The 20,516-nt window shown below is 38.7% G+C and overlaps 1 protein-coding gene across 6 annotated transcripts in view; it reads left to right on the top strand.

The window, feature by feature from the left end:
• Positions 1 to 20,516, top strand: part of Slc39a10 (solute carrier family 39 member 10) — a 131,179-nt gene that overhangs the window by 86,154 nt on the left and 24,509 nt on the right. For all 6 annotated transcript variants that reach the window (XM_028886514.2, XM_037210420.1, XM_037210421.1 and 3 more), the window contains 2 exons: positions 8,247 to 9,271; positions 11,655 to 11,862. In XM_028886514.2, coding sequence (XP_028742347.1) covers positions 8,258 to 9,271; positions 11,655 to 11,862 — 1,222 coding nt within the window. In that variant the 5' untranslated portion in view covers positions 8,247 to 8,257. The remainder of the gene's footprint in view (positions 1 to 8,246; positions 9,272 to 11,654; positions 11,863 to 20,516) is intronic.

Below are 20,516 nucleotides of genomic sequence, written 5' to 3'. Positions count from 1 at the left end.
TACTCACGTTCAGTGGACACATCTGCATTGCCATATGAGTGAATCTCAGTGGAAAGATTAAGAGAGTGCCTCAACTGTGCTTATTTATTTATTTAGTTATTGAAAGGTTAGCTAGCTGGTCCCAGGAGGATTCTGCTTTCTGCTGAGAACTCTGACTGCAGTACTGCGTCCTTAGAATAATTCTACAGTGCAGACGCTGCTGTGGTGGGATGAGGCCTTCCTAGCCCTGCTGAAGTTGAGTGAACCTGACACCCTTGGCTGTGCTAATTGCTCCTGTTTGTGCCCTCGCAATGCTTTGGTGGCATTTGTCAACGCCATTACGAGGGTCTTTTCTCCCTAGTTCTGTACGTTGTATAATTAAGTCAAACAATGATTTCCCATCTAGCAATGGTAGTGTCTTACATTGGACAACTAATTGCTTTCCAGAGCAGTTTTGTCTGTGTTGTGTTAGGTTCCTTATTATGTAAGTGTAAATGCTACCTACTTTGTTTGCTGAGGACAGACAGTGGTAGTGCTGGGGTGAATAAAAGAGTTTTTTCTGAGTGCTGGTCTGCAATGCTTTATACAAGGTGGTGCATCTGATGATTACATCAGAAATGAGGATGAACTCCAAGCAATGCTACTGTTAATAACTTGCACTTAAGTAACATTTAAATAATACAAGCTAGGGAAATAAAAATGTAAGCCTTTTACCACTTAAAAGTGTTGTATTTTTATTTTATTTTGTTCTTAATTAACTAAATCAAGCAGAGATCAGTAGCCCCGCTTTGTAAGACTTAAAAGATGATATATACCAAAGGACTCATAACTAATAAGGCAGTCTAATCTTTAACAAATCTTAAAAAACTAAAGTATACATGTATTATGTGTGCATGTACATGCGTGTGTGTACGCACGCATGCGCTTGTGTGTGTTGGCACGCATGCGTAGCACGTGTGCAGAAGTCTAGGACAGCTTCGCAGGGTGGGTTCTCTCCTCCCGTCTTGGCGTGGGTTCTGAGAGCCCAGCTGCGGAGAGCCCAGCCGCGGCCATCGGTCATCGGCCGTCCGCTGCGGTAGAAGAACTTCTTCTGTCCTGCATCTCTTCTAACAGACTCGACACCTTGGCTGATATTTCTTCACACATCAGACTCACTGCCATGTCTCACCTTTTCTGTGAATTTTGCTGTTGATTGACAGAAGGAAACTCTGTGTTTTCATGAAGAACTGTGATAAAAAAAGTCCTTTTTCAAATTTACACACTGTAAATACATGTTTAAAGGGATTTTCACTTGTTTACTAAAAGGGTGTCATACTTAAATCCCAGTTGAGCAGTTGAGTGGTTTCTCTCAGAATTTCTACCTCCTTGCCTTTCAAAATAACAATTGAGAACATCGAAAGGTCTAGCATAAAGAACTTACAATACTTTTCTGTTCGTATTTCTTACATGTGTGTCTATGAGGGACAGCTGAGATGAGATGAAGGATACAGCATTAACTGTATTCTTCAAAAACACACTCCAGAATGTTCTGGTCCCCTCCAGAATGTTTTGTCCCTTCTTTGTAATTTTGAAAATGAAAGTTCGATGGCCCAGAGTTTATACCGAGTTGGTTACCCTCTCTGGAAACCGAATGTTGGAGATAGATAGGGTTGTTTGTTGTTTACTGGTATTCTTTCCTACGTCAGTCACTTAGTAACTAATTGAATGACTTTGTTGTTTGTTTATGTTGTTTATATTGACTAACTGTTGTTAGGAGACGATTTCATTCCCCTCTAACGGAGTCTTCATGGTGTATTAGATGAACCACTCTGCTAGGGTCCCATCAGTGTCTAGTTAAGGTATGAAATAGGACGCTGTGGTAGAAAGAGCCCTGGCTGTCGAGGCAGGTGAGTGCCCCGCAGTCTGGAAGTCTCCCCTAACCGTGTGGTATACCATCAGTGTTAGATAGTCTCCAGGGTGTTGTTGTCTTTTTCTACATTTATGTTCATTTGTATAGAAAAAGGTCAAATATCTATCAGAAGGTCTGTAATAAGAGCAATTAGTATATAAGGTGCTGTGCACTATTATCTTACTTGAAAAACTAAAATGTCTGTAACTTGACATTATATATTAAAAAATTCAGTCTAATTAAAGAATTTTGTAAGCCTTTATGGAAGAATGTCCAGTCAAAGATCTCAAATTTTCTTTTTATATAAATTGACAAAAATTATCTTTATTGTGTACAACACTGTGTTTTGATTCGTGTATGCATTGTAAACTGCCTAAGTCAGGTCAGTTAACTGACATTTACTGAGATAAGTGTTCTTCACAGTAAAACAGCTGAGAAGCGGAAGCACGTGATGTGTCTGGGTGGGGTCTGCCTAATCTCCCGGAGACTGCCCTGGCAGTGTGGGGCTGTGCTGCGGCCCTGCTCCATTTCATGGAAGGACCTGGGTAGCTTTTCTCTTAGGGACAACCATATGTTCTGTGCATGTAAAACGTGGTTAAAACCAGGTGACGAATATTCAAGTGCTTTCTGTAGTTTTAACATTTAATCGGCATCAGTCTCTTGGTTTGGAACGTGGCCTGTAAGACCACTGGCGAAAGTTGACTGGAAGATGATGTGGGATCGGAGCTGTTTTTTTACCACTGCTGAATTTTAAACTATTTCAGGATAAAAAAAAATATATATATATATATTTAAACATTCATCTGTGCAAACGGTTTCCAGTTTTTCTTTTTTCTGATTGAAAGTTGAAGTCTATATTCTTTGAACAGGCATTAAAAATTAAACATTAGTTGAATGAGAACACACTTGCGGGTAAGCATCCATGACAGGGTATACAATTCACATGTTTCAGGAAGTGAAAGTACTCATGTGGCCAGGTTCAGGTAGAGAGAGAGAGAACTTACTAACGATCCAGAGTTATCTCATGATGCAGCCGAAGTTGGCCACAGCTGCACTGCTTGGTCCAGATGTTAAAACTAAGTACAGGAGGACGTTGATGAACTTTTTCTTTGTCATTTCATCCAAAGCAAACTGTTGGGTTTAGAAATACTGTGATTTCGTAATGATGAAATTGCCCTGTTGTAAATTAACCCTCTTAATTAGAAATGGTGTGGTGACGGGACACTTAAACTTTCGGCGGTGGTGACAAATGCCAAATCAGCAGGGAAACATGAACACAGGTTTCTGATGACATCTGCTAGTTTATGTCTTCCCAGAGTTCATCCTGCCGTTTATTGTGCGGTGGGATTGCATACTGGTGTCTGCAGAGCATAGGAGAAGTCTTGCCCAGATAAAAGCTATCCTCAATTATAAAATTAATACTCTCAACACATAAAACCTGAAGAATTCTAAAACAGACATAATGGAATATTTTGTTTAAGGCACAGCCATGTCCTCCGAAGGCCAGTATTTAGGATGAAGTAATATATGGGTTTGTCTGACATTTCCTAAGTTCCTTTTTCCACCCCACAGATAATCCTGTGGGAGTTAAAGGATTCTCAACCTCCCTGGAACGCTTAGGAAGTTCCATCAATTATAGGTGCACCTGGATTCCCAGCCTCCATGTGAACTGAGGCCTGTGGCTGCTTGCAGGTTGGATATAAGAAAAGTTGATGAGGGCAGCGTCTACTTCCCCTGCTGCTGAGGGTGAACTCCTGAACCTGTGTTTTCCTTTCTTTCCTCTTCCCACTGTCTGAGGTCGGATCCATCCACAGCAGGTTAATATGTTTCTGAATAACCAGAGCAAGAGGAAAGAACTCTCTGATTCCTGAGCCTTTTGAGAAGGGGTCTCTTCAGAGCTTCTTAGCCAGCTCAAATGAATGCTTCTAACACATCTGCTAAAGCAGTACTGAAATTGCCAACTTTATCATTTAATTTAAAAAGCTCCCAAGTTGAAGATTACTCCTGTGTCACTTACATTCTTAAATACCCATTATTCTCCCTTGAATGTAGTAATTAAAAGCCTGGAGATTAGAATCTTTGCAACGTATTGAGTCCTTTACACAAATGAATAGTGATACATGTCAACATAAACCTCTGCCTACTGTTTCTCGGTTTTCTGTTTCATACATAATTTATTAGGTCTTTTCTAATCTGCACTTACTGGTTCCTGGTTATTAAGCAGTGAGATCATGGGCATTGAAGAACCTTGTGACATCCGTGTCAGATGAACGGATAACTCAGACATGAGCTTACTCTAGCATCTCCGAGGAAACTGAGGTCCCTGCAGAAGTGTTAAGGCAGAGACAGATGAGTGGGAGTCTTACTTTGCTTCATGATTGGCTAGAATCATCCATGGCCTTTCGTTTTCATTAGTGTACAAGTAAAATGAATACGCTCTGTCTAGGCCATACAGTTTGTGTCTGCTTTATGTTTTTGAACATTTCAATGCTTATAAAATAGAGACAAAAGCCCTCACAGTTACTAATAAAAGTAATTAGTGTCTGCACTGGGCTTTACAGGTTACTGACTGTTTCCTCAGACTTCTCTGATTTGACCATTAAAATGTGTAGCTGGGGGGGGAAAGCCTATGTGAAAAAAAATAGAAGATAGTGACATGTATCACTATTCATTTGTGTAAAGGACTCAATACGTTGCAAATTTAAAATTTCAACTCATTTTTTATTTTTTTCTTTTGGACAGCCAGGCCAGGGAGCTTGTGGCTTTGATTAGCATGCCTCTTACCACACACACCTCTGCTCTTCTTCCTGTTGTCTTTGAGAAGCCAGCATCTTCTGCCAGGACATGGCCCCTCCTTTTCATGGGAGATTTCACGTTGATTCTAAAACACGTGACATTCCTTTTAAGCCATGGTTGGTTGCTATCTTGTAGATGGCGGTAGTCGGACACCCAGAGTCGTCAGCCTCCTGTCAATCCTTGTGCGACTTTTCTACACCGTCTGTGTGACACAGTCCTCAGTCTCGTGGTTTAATCAACAGCCATTTATTATTGTCCTGCATCCCGAAGGCTAAACAAGTCTGAAACCAGGCGACCACAGACACAGACTCTGGAAACGTTAAGGGGAAGCCTTAACTACTGCCTTTCCTTTTCCTGCCTTCGTGGGGTTTCCAGTTTCTTGGTGGTCTGTAGCTTCTAGCCACATTACTATTTTAATATTTTTCAATGGTGACTCTATTAATGAGACTAGATAAGAAATTGAAATATTTGGATTAAAAATCAAAACTCAGTGTAGCTTTGCAATTAAATAAAATTTGTAGATTGGAAAATTTCTTAGCCCATGTCACATATAATCAACTTAATATATTCAGATAATTGTAACCTTCAGTTGACTATAGTATCTAGCTAGGGGTACTTGATAATTTATTGGTATAAATTATTAAACCTCAAACTTTCACTAGTTTATATCAGACTCAGTAGGAAAACTAGATTAAAACATTGTTTGACCATAACCCAAGACTCTGACGTAGCAGGTCTGAGTAGGGTGTAATAACTCCATAACTAGGGTACCCTAACTCTAAGACGATCTTGATGCTGCTGATGCTGCTCCCACAATCACCCGGCTCCTTAACCACCGCGCAGGTGTGTGGTGTCAGGAAAACAGGGAACACTTGCATCCCGTTACCCTGTTAACATGTGTTAACTGTCAGATTGCTTCAGCTCATTTTCTCTCATCCTTTTTTCTGAAAGAAAGAAAGTGTGATGAAGTGGTTGAATACGAGTCCTTCTCACCGCTGATTCTCCTCTTCCTTTCCACAGAAGGGAACTGCTCCAAAGCATAATCCCTACTGAGTCTGGCTACACGTGTTAGTCCTAAAAAGGAAAGGTTTTTTTGTTTTGTGTTGTGTTTTGTTGGGTTTTAAATCACCTGTAAACGACATAATATATATCTTTCTGCTCCCATGGTAATCATCTTCTCCAGTTCGTGAGTTGCTTTTTAAAAAATAATAGTTTTATTAACTCTTTGAGCATTTCATACAATGCATTTTGATCATATTCACGCCCTTCCCAAATTCCTCTCAGATCCATCCCTACCACCATATTCATGACTTGCTTCTTTGTTTTTCCCCCTTTTTCTTTTTCAGAGATACCTTTTGAACGGAAATCCTTAATTTTAATTGAAGTAAATGACACTAGTTTTTCTTTTTCAGTGTTTTCTGCCTCCTGTCTTGAAGGTCTTAGTTTCTCAAGTAACTTTTGGAGATCTGTACTTTGTAGTTACAGTGGTCAGTAGTCACATGTAACTATTGGGCACTTGAAATAATGGTTAGTCTGAGTTAAGTTGTGCTATACATCATATTGATGTAAAATACATGCATCAGTTCCAAAACATAGTATTACACAGGATGTAAAGTACCCAGTTAACAAATTTCAGAATTAGCTAGAATGTAATAGGAAATTAGTTTCACATGTTTATTCTAGAAAAGTTCAAAATAACAGAACTGCTCATACTATATTTCTAGACTCTAGAAGTGTGCTGTTGGGTTGAACTTACCATCGTGATGATTGTGTTCTGTGTCTGCCCTGTCCAAGACCATGGCCCTCAGCTGCATGTAGAGGGATAACATTTTAAATGTGGCTCTGATAACTGAGAAGCTGATTTTTAAATTCCAATTTAATTCACTAGATTAGAGTACCCACATTCGGCTGTTGGCTACTGTATTGACTAACATCATCCAACTCGGGTTTTTGGCCTTGGCAGCAAGCACATTTATCTACCAAGCCATCTGGTTGACCCCCCTTTGGTCCATTTTTGCACCAAATACCACACTGTTTCTAGGAACTAAGAGCACATATATTCCTGTTTGTTTTCTCCCTCAATCTTGTGATGGCCATTCTTGACCCATCTGTTTTCACATTAATATAAAATACAGCTCATTGCTTTTCACAAAATAACTTCCAGGGTTTTGATTGAGATTGTATTGGATAAATACTTTGTCCGTTCATAAACATAGTATAGGCATCTGTTTACTTAAGTCTTCAATTTTGTTCAATAATGTGTGACCCTTTTCTATGTAAAGGCCTTAGACATCACTTGTTAAGTTTATTTCTAGCTATTTGCTGTTAGTAAAGGTATTAGTTACTAGTTAGATGCTCTAGTTTTTGTGCTATATAGAAATACGTTTGGCCGGGCGGTGGTGGCGAATGTCTATAGTCCCAGCACTCAGGAGGCAGAGGCAGCCTGATCTCCGAATTCCAGGCCAGCCTGGTCTACAGAGCCAGTTTCAGGACAGCCAGGGCTACACAGAGAAACCCTGTCTCGAGAAACAGAAACAAAAACAAACAAACAAAAAATACATTTGATTTTAAGTTATTCTTATATCAAGCAATTGTAGAAAATTACTCTCGGATTTTTATTGTATCCAATTCTAAGCATTGTAAGTAATGAGAATTTTTTCCTAATTTTTAAAAATTTTAATGAATTTTAAAAGATTTATTATGTGTGCCTGTCTCTGTGGGGATATTTATGTTTGTGTTCAGTTCCTCATGGAGGCCAGAAGAAGCCGTTAGATTTCTCTGGAGCAGAAGTCGTATCTGGTTGTAAGCTGCATGGTACCATAGCTGGGAACTGACCTGGGTCCTAGGCAAAAGCAGTGTATGTGTGTGTGTATGTATGTGTGTATGTATGTGTGTGTGTATGTATGTATGTGTGTATGCATGCATGTGTGTATGTATGTATGTGTGTATGTATGTATGTATGTGCGTGTATGTATGTGTGTATGCATGCATATATGTATGTATGTATGTATGCATGTATGTATGTGTGTATGTATGTATGCATGTATGTATATGTATGTATGTGTGTATGTATGTATGCATGTATGATGTATGTATGTAGATGTGTGTATGTATGTATGTATGTAGATGTATGTATGTATGTGTGTGTGTATGTATGTATGTAATCTAACTGTTAGGCCATCTTTCTAGCCACCCAGTTCAGTTATCTTATGTCTTTCTATATTGCTGCTCTAACCAGGACCTCAGTTTACAGGAACCAGCAAACTTTATTTTACTTTTATTTTTAAAGGACCAGATTGAAAGTAAGTCAACAATAAAAATGTAAATAGAGTCTTTGGTGTTTTCAAAGTAGTCAAAACAGTCCTCTGTCTTGAAAAGTTTGTATTAATTAAGAAGGGCTGTTCACTAATACAATTCAATAAAAGGGGCTGTTTTTCATAGAGGATATTGAAGCAAAGAGTGACCGTAGTCATGAAGGAAGTGGGATGAAATACTTGTCTCATGGGTTGGCAAATGTAAAGGAACGTTATTGTCTTGACTGCACCTGGGTGTGAACTAACCCTGTCTTTTTACGTCCCTTTAGGAGAAATAGAAATGAAGGTGCATATACACACGAAATTCTGCCTCATTTGTTTGCTGACATTCATTTTCCATCACTGCAACCACTGCCATGAAGACCATGACCATGGCCCTGAGGAATTCCACAGACACCACCGTGGGATGACAGAGTCGGAGTCAAGCAAATTTTCAGTGCAGGATGCTGAAAATGAAAAAAAGTACTATATTGAGAAACTTTTTGACCGTTACGGTGAAAATGGAAGGTTATCATTTTTTGGTCTGGAGAAACTTTTAACAAACTTGGGCCTTGGAGAGATCAAAGTCGTTGAGATTAATCATGAGGACCTTGGCCATGATCATGTTTCTCACTTAGACATTCTGGCAGTTCAAGAGGGAAAGCATTTTCATTCCCACAGCCACCAGCATTTCCACAATCACTTAAGTCCAGAAAACCATACCACTACCAGTATAACAGCAAAAAGAAACCACAAATGTGATCCAGAAAAAGAGGCAGCTGAAATACCCATCAAATCTGATGATAAACACCTGCATGACCACAATCATCGTTTACATCATCGCCATCGTCTACATCATCACCTAGATCATAACACGACTCGGCGTGTCCATAATGATTCTATCACTCACAGTGAGCATGGGGAGCCTGGTCACGGGCCTTCGACAGAGACCAATAAAACACAAGAACAATCTGAAGTTAAGTCATTGAAGGTCAGGAGGAAGGAAAAAGGGAAGAGAAAAAAAGAAAACTCTGAGGTTAACACACCAGGCTTCCTCCCCAACCATGATCACAGTGAACAATATGAGCATAATCGGGTTCACAAACTTGACCGTGTACATAGCCCAGGTCACCCCCATGTACATCTTCCAGAGCACGATGGTCATGATCTTGGTCACGGACACCAAGATCTTGATCCTAATAATGAAGGTGAACTTCGACACACTAGAAAGCGAGAGGCACCGCATGTTAAAAAAAGTGCAATTTATTCCACTCCCAGCCACAAAGACCATAGTGAAGACGACCGCCAACATGAAGTAGGTATAAAATACACAGTGGTGTCTGGTGGTTACCTGGTAGTTGTGGAACAGTTTAGTTTAGGATAAGGAGTAGTTACATATGTATCCTTGTGGGACATCAGATAACAGTTCTAAGCAGTAAGGAATCAAAATCAGTGTTGGAAATTTTTAATCACAGTTTTGTTTATTCTCAAATTTGGATACCTCAAGTCTAAATATTTAAGTGTTGTTTGAAAATATATTCTTTAGTTCATTTTACTAAGTTGTTTCATGAATTCTGACTCTCTAGTAACAGTTGTCACTGTTAATACTATGACTGCTTTTTAAATATTTGAAAATTAAAACATGTTTGCTCATGTTCAACCTGAGTTTTCCGGAAATAGGTAGAACAGTTTGTCTTGCATAATTACTAATTTATTGAAATAAATTAATGGTTGCCAGTGTTTTAGCGTCTAGGTTTCTGTGCATGCATTGGGCTGCTTCTCTCTTTTTCTTTATGATAGGGCTATTGTGATGCCAGTCTTTACTGAGGCGCTTCACAGACCCGTGTGAATCTGAAAATATGTAATGGAAAAAAATCCCAGTACTGCTGGAATGGTCTCGTTTTTCTCCCAAATCTTCAGGCTGTGGGAGGCTTTTTGCTATTGATTGTTTCCTCCTTGTTTTTTTTAAAGTGAACTTCTTTTTTTGTTATGTGTATACCAATACTACTTTTTATTCTGATTTCTAGCAATCTCATTAACATTTAGAGAAGTTTGTTGACTTTATATGTTTATATAAATGGTAAGCAGCACCATCAGATGAGGGGAGTTGGCCTGTTCTGTTGATGTCACTACTTTTGAGATTAATGTGCATCTGAGTAGATTGATTGTAGTTCTTTCCTGGCTACATCAGCAGACACTTGTTTCCAGCAGTTATAAACTGTTGCTGGAGTGCTTCTCTCCAGGTTACCCAAGCCCCGCAGTCCCACAATCCACTTATAAAATAATCACTCAGACACTTATATCACTTATAAACTGTATGGCCGTGGCAGGCTTCTTGCTAACTATTCTTATATCTTAAATTAACCCATTTTTATAAATCTATACCTTGCCACGTGGCTGGTGGCTTACCAGAGTCTTTACATGCTGCTTCTCCTGGCAGTGGCTGCAATGTCTCCCCCTTAGCCTTCCGCTTCCCAGAATTCTCCTCTCTCCTTGTCCCACCTACTTCCTGCCTGGCAACCTACTTCCTGCCTGGTCACTGGCCATCAGTGTTTTATTTATATAGAGCGATATCCACAGCAATAAACAGCAGTTTTTACAATAAAATATATAAAATTTTAATGAGATTTTAAAGTATACATTTATTATTATTATGGATAAGGCCTCGGTGCCCTCCCTAGATGATAACATGTTGTATTCTCATATTTACTGTGTGTATCAGATCCAACAGGTCTCCATGCTGTTGTGCTCACAGATCTGATGCCCTGACACCCTGGTATTTTGAAAATGTTTTGGGCATTGAGTAGGCTAGTACCTCACAGTTACTAAGACCTGAGAGTAGGTTTTGATTTTGTGTGCCGTGGTTATTTTGAGCTATTAAAAAGATGAAGTACTTAGACAGTAGGTCAGTAAAGAAGTATGCAACCAGACAGGGTAGACGGAAGAGGAAAAGGGAGGGTCTGGTTCCTTACCTCAATATAAGACATTAATTTTTACTTTATGATAGATCCAGACTTGTGTAATTGCATTCTGCTTTGTTTTTAACATGTCCGAGGATAATTTTTTTTTTTTTTGTACTGAGATTAAACCTAAGACCTTGCAGTGAAGGACATCCCCAGTCGCTCCCTTTTTCATCTTTGTTTCCCTCTAGTGCACATCAGCACATCAGACTAGACTGGTGGTTGTCTGTCTGGTGTGTGTGTGTGTGTGGTGTGTGTGTGTATGTGGGGGGGGGGGCGAGCATTTTAATGGATTGCTGTTACTATTTTGCTGTTGTGATAATCAAACCCATTGAGCTAAAGTGTGCCCCAGCATTCAATATAACATTCTCCTAGAATGCCTTTGGAAGGAAAAAATGTCTGTGTTGATGGATTTTTGAGTCACTGATAATGCAGTTTGGTAAGGAAGAGCCCTTCTGATCCTATACGAATCTTTGGGGACATGGCTGAGTAATTATCTTTCATGTGTTGGACTAGAAAAATGACTAGGATCTCTAGAAAGTCTTGAGTAATCTAGTAGAATATATTCCTATTTTAAATCTTTACATAAATTCCTGTGGAAAGGATGATTCTTCGGGATCTGTATCACAATTATTTTCAAGTGATATCTAGAATGTCTTAATTGTACAATAGTTTATTTTCTGCATAATAGTCTTAAAACTTGCTTAGATTCAATTTGTTTCATCCATTTCCTTGCAGTGTTTGAACGTCACCCAGTTGTTAAAACACTATGGTCTTGGTGCCGACTCTCCCATTTCACCTGATCTGTTTACGTACCTTTGTCCTGCGTTGCTGTATCAGATTGACAGCAGAATTTGTATTGAGCATTTTGACAAACTTTTAGTTGAAGATTTAAATAAGGATAAAACTCTGGTTCCTGAAGATAAGGCAAATATAGGGGCATCAGGTAAGAGACTTTTCTTTCTTCCTTGAGATAGTATGTATACTGTCACTTAAATTATAGGTTAGTTAAAAAGAAATACTAAATGGTTGCTTTCATTTTAGTGTCAGATTCAATGTTCTAATCAGATTTAGATATGCATATAAAATATTGGGGGAGAGAAGAGGCTGATTATGTTTTTATTTTTATTCTTCTGGCCTGGCTGTATAGAGGAGTATTTTCTGTGGACAGAGAAGAACAAGATTAAAAAGGAAATAGAAATCTTTTTGACAAGCACCTATACATCATGGGACCTCTAAAGTTATTTTATGTTACAATTATTTAATCTTTTGCATGAGTAGGGCTTTGTGAACACAAAGTGATTGGATTTTAAAGAAGTAAAATGGGAAGCTAGAAGCTAAACAGTGGGAATGTCTCTGACATGCCACATAGTTGGGTTATCAACTTCCTCCTGGTTACTTCCTCCAGGTTCTGAAGGGGTGAAACCAACACTGTTTGCAGACTGCTCCTAGGCTGGTTGGTTGGTTGTTTTCCCATCATATCCAGGTGGCTCCCCTGTGATGGTCACAGGACTTCGCTCCTAGCATTGAAAACTCTGCTACCTGACAGTTTGTAACTCTCAAGGATCTGGAATCCAGCATCATTCTTTTCATAGAATTTAGAACTTATTTCCCTCTAACAATCTTCTTTCCCCCCCTTCTCTTGTATAATCAGGAGTCTAATTGTCTACATTTTCTAACTCCAAGGCACTCTATTATAACCTTTGCTTATATTCATCTTGTTTGTTTGATTGTTAAATAGCTTCATTACCTTCTTACCTATGTTCTTACCCCTTGCAAGGCATTTCTGGCACTTAATCTCGATTTATTTTCTAAAATGTAAGTGAGATCCTCCGGCATAGAAGTTGTTTGTTTTCAACATTACATTAATAATTTAGTTTATTTACTTTGTAAACATATATTGCAGGCAAGCTTCTAAACTCAATTCATTTACTCCTCCTAGCAGTCTTAGAAGGCAGCATGTCAGGTAGTAGGTAGTTGTGCTGGGGTTCAACCTGCATAATTAAGACATTTTGGTATTATATGCCAAATGTCTTATATGCTTTTTATTTCCCACTAAATTTCAGCAATAATTCTGAGAGAGAAATTTTGTGGTTGGTGCTTTAGTTTTAATTTTTCATGTGTGGTTTTGTTTTCTTTTTAGGTAGACTCCAAGGCAGAGAGAAGTTAAGTAGCTTGCCCACGATTTGCAGACTTAACTAGTGGCAGCCCCCAAACGTTGAGGGTTATCTGGTAAAACGCAGGGCAGCTCATCCCTGTACCACTGCCTTCTGAAGTGAGCTGAGGCCCGAATTCCTCCATGGGGTTGCCCTGTCTTTACACCAGTTCATACTTTGCATTACATCCCCGGTGCATTTCCTTTTTTCTCGTGCACACTGTCCCGTGCCCGGTGGTGTCAAGGTCAGAGTCCCCTGCTTTGCCGATCTGTAGGCTGTCTGTACCTCTCACTTACTCCCTACTCTTGCCTCCCAGTCTCTCATTCTTTTTTCTCAACTTAATAAGCTTAGCACACAACTGATGATGTCACTTTTCTTCAGAGTTTCAGCTGAAGACATTAGACATTTTGTGCTAATTTACCATTCAGCAGCAGCTTACCCAACCAAGTTCCCTGTTGACACATCTACCACGTGTCCCTAATAGCCGAGATTTGGGAGGATCTTGTTTTTTTCCAAGACAGGATTTCTCTGTGTAGCCCTGGCTGTCCTGGAACTCACTTTGTAGACCAGGGTGGCATTGAACTCACAGAGACCCACCCACCTCTGCCTCCTGTGTGCTGGGATTAAAGGTGTGCAATTTAGATAAATGTTTTTGTTTGGCCTCAGTTACTTAAAGGTAATGACTAGAAGTCTCCTCTCTACACATAGTAAATAGAGCTTTGGATAAAAACAAGCATTCATGTTGATTTAATGAATAGTTTATTATTAGTCTAGAAGTTCTCTGTTGTGTTTCAGGAAGATATTTATTGAAAATTAACATTGAAGTTAATTTGTCCTCATTCTTAACTTCATGCATATTGTTCTTTGTAGATGAGAGACCATCTCTCTTACTGCCACAAAAAAGGAGATTAAGCTTAATTGGAAATAAAATGTACTTTTTCTTATAGCGAGAAATGGAACCTAATAAGATTGTTTCATTTGAAGTTAAAACCAGTAATGTTTTCATTTTGAAGGATTCTAAAAAAAAAATTCCAATTCTTTGTTTTCATGCCGGTGGTGAATTAGGACTTTTAATTAGTGTTGTCTATAATGTAATACTGCCATAATCCATATATTGAAATAAAGCTGTTGACAGGTATGCAACTAGTAATACTAGAAGTTAACAGCTTATTTAATTCAAAAGCCTTAGAGGAAATTGTGCTTGTTTTGAAAACAAATATGTTACAACTAGTGAATATTGATTAGTTGTTTGCAGGTGGTTTTTAGCATTGTCAGAAATGCAGCTTGAATTAATTATGTTCTGATAGATGTTAATAATTGTTAGAGAGAATGCCCTGCTAGTAATTATTTTTAATGACTGCTGCACCATTAAGAAAGGTTAACTTGTTTTATATATATCTCCCATAGTGACTCAACTACTACCTCATTAACTTTGTTCAAAGACTGCTGTAAACCAAATACCCTGAATAGTGTGCATGGTAGAAATCATTTGTTTCACAAGATTGGCTCATTTAGTCATAGAGTTGACCCTCGCTTAATTACCAAGGGGGGTCGTGAAGAGGCTGCTAAGCATTTTCTGCCAATTAAAATGCTGAAGCAGTGTAGAAAACTGCCATCTTGCACATGCTTTGCACCAAGTTAATTAGAAAGTTTCCACAGATGAGCGCTTCTTTTTAAAAGAATGCATTTTCTCTCCTGGTAATGAGAAAAGGAGTTGGTGAATAACTAAGCTTGAAGACCTTTAACGTTTCAAGCAACCTAATTTGCGGAAGAAGTGAAGCTTGCTTCAGACACTTAGCTCTTTTTATTACATATGGTATCTTGGGTACAAATAAAGAAAACATTAGCTAGTTGTATTTAATAGTTTGCATATTGCTTGCTAGGTATCAGTTTTCTAAAGGGTACCTTTCCAGCTGTGTTTTACACCAAATAAATTGTGATTAGAAAAGCACAACTATTTGGTTAGAAATTGAAAAAAATATCCATTGCTTTTTTCCCTGGTGTATTTAAACAATTAGGAGCTTATGTAAACTAAAAATCAGTGAACAACCTGGAAAGGTATTTCTAAATACAGAATATTCAAAACAGCTTCACACTTCTGGGTCAAACAATTGTTATTTTTTTATGAAAAAAGATTAGTAACTTGCTAGGAAAATGAATATGCAAATTTATAGTAGTAGAGAACTGAGATGTTTTGAAAAACTTAAAGTAAACAATTGAAAGAAGACATTTATCCTGTGCACATGGACAGGAGTGGTCGCACTGGTTCTGAATGAAATGGTTGTCATGAGATAGTTGTTACCTGTGGGAGATGTCTGGATGGTTCTGAGTTTTTATGTATTTAATGTTTGTGGGAATTTTGCCTGCATGTATTTCTGTGCACCATGTCTGTGCCTTGTGCCCTCAGAGGCCAGAATTGGGCATCAGATCCCCTGGAACTGCAGTTACAGATGGATGTGAATCACCATGTTGGTGCTGGGAATTGAACCCAAGTCCTCTGCAAGAGCAGCAAGTGCTTTTAACCACTGAGCCATCTGTCCAGCTCCATGACTTACTTTATTATTTTTTAGGACTGGCACAAATAGGTGATAATTCATGGTAGATAAATTATTAACCTTACTGCCTGTGTCTAGTGACCTCAAAGAAAGTATGAGTGCTTTGAGATAATTTTATGCAATACAATGTTGTCTTCATCTTTATCACAATTAGCTCAAATTTGGAACTGTCATGTGGATTAACTGTTACCATTTCTTCTTACTTTCAGGCAAAATTATCCTCAATTTGTCTTGCTTATATTTTTTTGTGAAGCCTCCTTTAGTAAGAAAAGCACAAGTGATACATAAAATTTAGCCAAGCATTCTCTGAAAGCACCACATTTTTCCGAGGGAAACAGAGTCAGGCCTGGTTAGGTGTCTTGTTACCATCCCACCTGTCACCAGTTATTACCAGCCCTGCCTATCCCCTGGGTTCTTGTGCTCCTGAGGCAAGTCCCTAGACCCCGTGACATTCTAAAATTGCTAATTTTTTATTATTATTTTATTTTATTTTAAAATACTATTCAGTTCTATATAACAGCCACAGATTCCCTTGTTCTCCCCCTTCCTGCCCCCCTCCCCTTCCCCCAGCCCACCCCCCATTCCCACCTCCTACAGAGCAAGGCCTCCCCTGAGGACTTAGATCGATTGCTAATTTTATGTTAGATGTTTTACCACATGTTTTAAAAGTTAAACCAATAAAATGGGAAAATTTTTCTTCCATTTTTGTGTTAGAGTAAAATATAACAACAGTTTGATTTAGTTATTATTAAGTGTACAGTTCACTGGTATTAAGTAGACTCCTAACAATACAGCTATAATAACTATCTCTATAACTCTTCACCTTGCAGAACTGAAACTCTCTTCTCATTAAACAATAGTTTCCCATTCGTCTCAACTTCCAGCCTCTAAAACTATTGTCTGTATTTCACTACATTCTGCGACCCAGTAAGTAGTAAAGCCAGACAGAGCACAAACAGATTAGAGCCCCGTGTTCTTATAAACACCCATGTGAAAATTCTCAGCAGTGGGTCAGAGACTGATGAGAAACCTGCTGCTCTTCCTACTGGGGAGCCCTTGCGTATGATGGATGAGTTGTTTCGCTTGTGACTTTTCAAGTTCCTCCTTGTTTTTTCAGGGGTTTGAGTACAGTGGGCCTTGGTGTGGATCTCTTCAGGTCTATCTTCAAGTTGAACTCGCTTCTTTCTTTGAGTTTTCTATCTGTGCCTTCTGTCACGTTTGTGACGTTCTAGTCATGCTTCTTCTTCACATGCTCATGCTGTTCCTTCCTCTTCCTGGAACTCCATGTCAGTCATGGTGACGGCAGCCCAGAGGCACCTTGGCGCTGTGCTTGCTTTATTCCTGTGTGTTTTATTTCCCTGTTCCCCAGCTCAGCTGCCTCCTCAGACCTGCTTTTGAGTCCTTCTAGTGGATCTCAATTTCATTGATTATATTTCACTGGCTTCAGAGTTCCTTTTGTATTTTATTTAGGTTTTCTGGCTCTTTTGTTTATATATTGTTTTCTTGATTGCCTACACATAAAACCTGCAGAGTTTATTGTTGTTTGTTTTAAGCATCCTTAAGATAGCTGTTTTAAAGAGGATGTGCTGTCAGGTTTTTCTTCCCTAGGGTGATTTCTGTTGATTTGTGTGTGTCTCCTACTGTCCCTTTGCACCTTACTTTTCTGTTTACTTGTATGTTCTGAATTCTGGTACATTCGATGATGTGACCATGTGACGCTAGTGATGTGGTAACTCTGGAAGTCAGATTATTCTCCTTCTCCAGGGTTGCTACTTTTCATTGTTTTGTTCTGAATTTGCTATGTGGTGGCTCTGCACCCACATCAACTTTTGGAACTTTTCAGACCCTTTCTGAACTGTGTTCCTCCATGGGCATGCTAGGACACTCTCTGATTTCCATAATACATTTATTGTGAATGTCTTTGTGTTTAATGCTGGTCTTCTAAACAGAGAAGAAGAAAGATGTAACAAATACAAGAGCGCTGGCCCCTTAGTCCCCCAGGAGCACCACTGCCAACAGTGACGAAGGGCAGCAGCGGCCATGTGACTTTTGTGAACTCTGTGATCACAGTCAGTGGTTACCGATTCCAGGAGTGGGCATCCTTTCTGCCCACCGCCTGTATGCTTTGTGTGTGTTACTTCGGTGGTATAACATGCCAGCCCTCTGAGAAGCCAGGGGTGATGGATAAGTGGCTACCACAGTTAAGAACTGACATTGATCAACTCAACCACGTTGTGCCATCCGGTCTTCCCTTTGAAATTATATGCCTTCTGAAGACAATAGAGCTTCAGCGTATTAGGTCAGACAGATTTTGCCAGTGTCATGGGGGACAGATTCTTTGTGCTTCCTGCTGCACAGTCTTCCCAGAATGCCCCCTTTAACATATTTTAACTGTGTAATTCACTACTTATTTTTGCATTATTATATACCAACCACTGTGTATTATTTAAAACCTTTATCACCCTAAATAGAAACCTTCTAATCATTAAGCATTTTATTAACTCCACATTTTCACCTCTTCCAGCCCATAATAAGATCAAGTTTACTTTCTTTATGCAAATTTTAACTATTCTAAATACTTCATATACATAGTTAGGCAATATTTGTTTTCTTCTCTGGCTGGCTTATTTTACTTACTATATTTCTGGGCATCATTCATTTGAATTGAACAGTGTTCCATTAAGTGCATCTGTTATCTGGTGATAATCATTTGGGCACTGACCAGGTGTCAGCAGCATGACATAGATACATAAGCCCGCGAGTCTGCCTCCAGCTCATTCCTGGTTTGTATAGCTTGTCTGGGTTTAGTCTTTTGAGGAACTGCCAAACAGTTCTTACACGGGTTACCCAGGTTGCTTATCTTCCATTAGTGTTCAGAAATTCTAATTTCTCCATGCCCTTGCCAGCAAGTGTTTTTATTTCCACCTCTGCCAATCAAAGACAAGACTTATGTAAAAGAGTTAAGCTATGATGTTGTCCTAGGTTATTTGTCTCATCAGTGAGTTAGCTGAAGCTTTTACTCTTTAGTTGGTGATGTGTTTTAAAAGACTTTATGTTAGGTGGATATGGTGGTGCATGCCTTTCATCTCAGCTCTCTTGAGGCAGAGTCAGGAAGATCTCTGAGAGTTGGAGGCCAGCTTGGTCTATATAAAGACTTCCAGGCCAGCTAAGTCTACATAGTGAAACTCTGTTTCAAAATCAAACAAAAGTAGTCTTTTGAAGATACCCTTTAAAATATTTATATAGAAGCATACTATATATTTTCTTAATTTAAGAAATAGAAACTTTTTTAAAGGCACAGTTTAAAGTCATCCTAACCTTTTTGCTTTTAGCTTTTCAGTTGGTGATCATTGACCAAATAATTGATAAACATTTGCCATATAAACAAGAAACCTCCAGAACCTCTGAATCATTTTTAATGTGCATTTATCTGAATTTTGTATTAACATGTAAGCCATTTGAAGAAAGTTTTCAACATGATCCTTTTCTTTGATCAGCTTGAGGTGTGGCATTGTCTCTCGTCTGAGGACATGTCATGCCCTCCGAGTAAGGATGGCACCTTTAGATTGGGAAGTCATGACCCTGGATTGAATTGTGGAAGACTTTTTCCTTTGTGAGATTGTAAGAGTTTCTGAGTTTCAGTTATCAGCTATCACATCTGCTGAAGATTTTCTAATCATAACTGAGCTTTCCTCTTTCCTCTCCTCTTAGACCACTGAGTTTCTTTCTGGAGGGAAGAGACGCAAGTACCATAGTGTAGTTGGATGTTTCTTTGGGCCACCAACCAGCTCCCAAATAAAGATACAGAGACTCATTATTAATCATGAATGCTGGGCCTTAGCTTAGGCTCATTCCGCTTTTGACTTACTTGAACCTGTTTCTATTCATCTACATTTGCCTTGGGCTTTCTACCTTTCTTTCATTCTGTGTGTCCTACTTTGCTGCTTCCTGCAAGTCTGGCTGGCTGGCCCCTGGCATTTCCCTGGCATCTCTTTTTCTTTCTTTTCCAGCCTAAATTCCTCTTCTTACTCTCCCTGCTTGGAAGACTTACCTCCTCCCTCGATAATGGCAGTTCAGCTTTTTATTAGACCAGTCAGGTGCCTTAGGCAGGCAAGGTAAAACAGCAACACACCTTTACATAATACAAATGCAGTTCATCTTTACATAGTTAAACAAATATTCCGCAACACCATAGCTATTACACGTGAGCGTGTGGTTAGTTTTGTGTGTGTTACTCTGCTGATGACTGATTTTCATTTATAGTGCATTTAGTGCACCCATTAGTATATTGAAAATTTGATGTTTATTGAGTTAGATTTTGTTAATTTGACTACTTTACTCTTGGATAGCAGACCAAGAGCTGTTTGAAATTGTCATTGGAGAACATTACTGTTTGTGTGAATTCATAGAATGTTTCCTAGACTTTTTTTTTCTCATCCAAGATACTACTAGCCAGAAGTTAGCAGGAGGGTTTTAGATGCATTGCCTAAGACAGTGTTCCTTTTGAGTAGCTTATTGTTTAAGTAATAGATTTTCTCTCGGCTCCTTAACAAGCAGATTTTTCTTTTTACTCATACTAGATTCAAACTCAAGACTTGGAAATGCTTAGTTCTCTACCATTACACTTTACCTCAACTCAGTGAACAGATTGTTAAAAATATACTGATTAATATTAATATTAATGTTGTTTTACTATGTCTTGGAATTCCAAGAAGTAATAAGTTTATGTTTTAAATATGCTTCCAGTGCTGATATTTTATTAATTTTTTTACATTATGTTATGTGAGTGGTTAATCATCTCAGATGTATGGTACATCAAATAAATGGCATTGTCTGTAGATTAAAATATAGACATTTACTTCTATTACAGATGTGTTCATACTCCAAAA

The sequence above is a fragment of the Peromyscus leucopus genome, chromosome 13 (genome assembly GCF_004664715.2).
Source record: "Peromyscus leucopus breed LL Stock chromosome 13, UCI_PerLeu_2.1, whole genome shotgun sequence".
In the NCBI taxonomy this organism is placed as follows: Eukaryota; Metazoa; Chordata; class Mammalia; order Rodentia; family Cricetidae; genus Peromyscus; species Peromyscus leucopus.
This window is presented reverse-complemented; position numbering and strand designations above follow the sequence as displayed.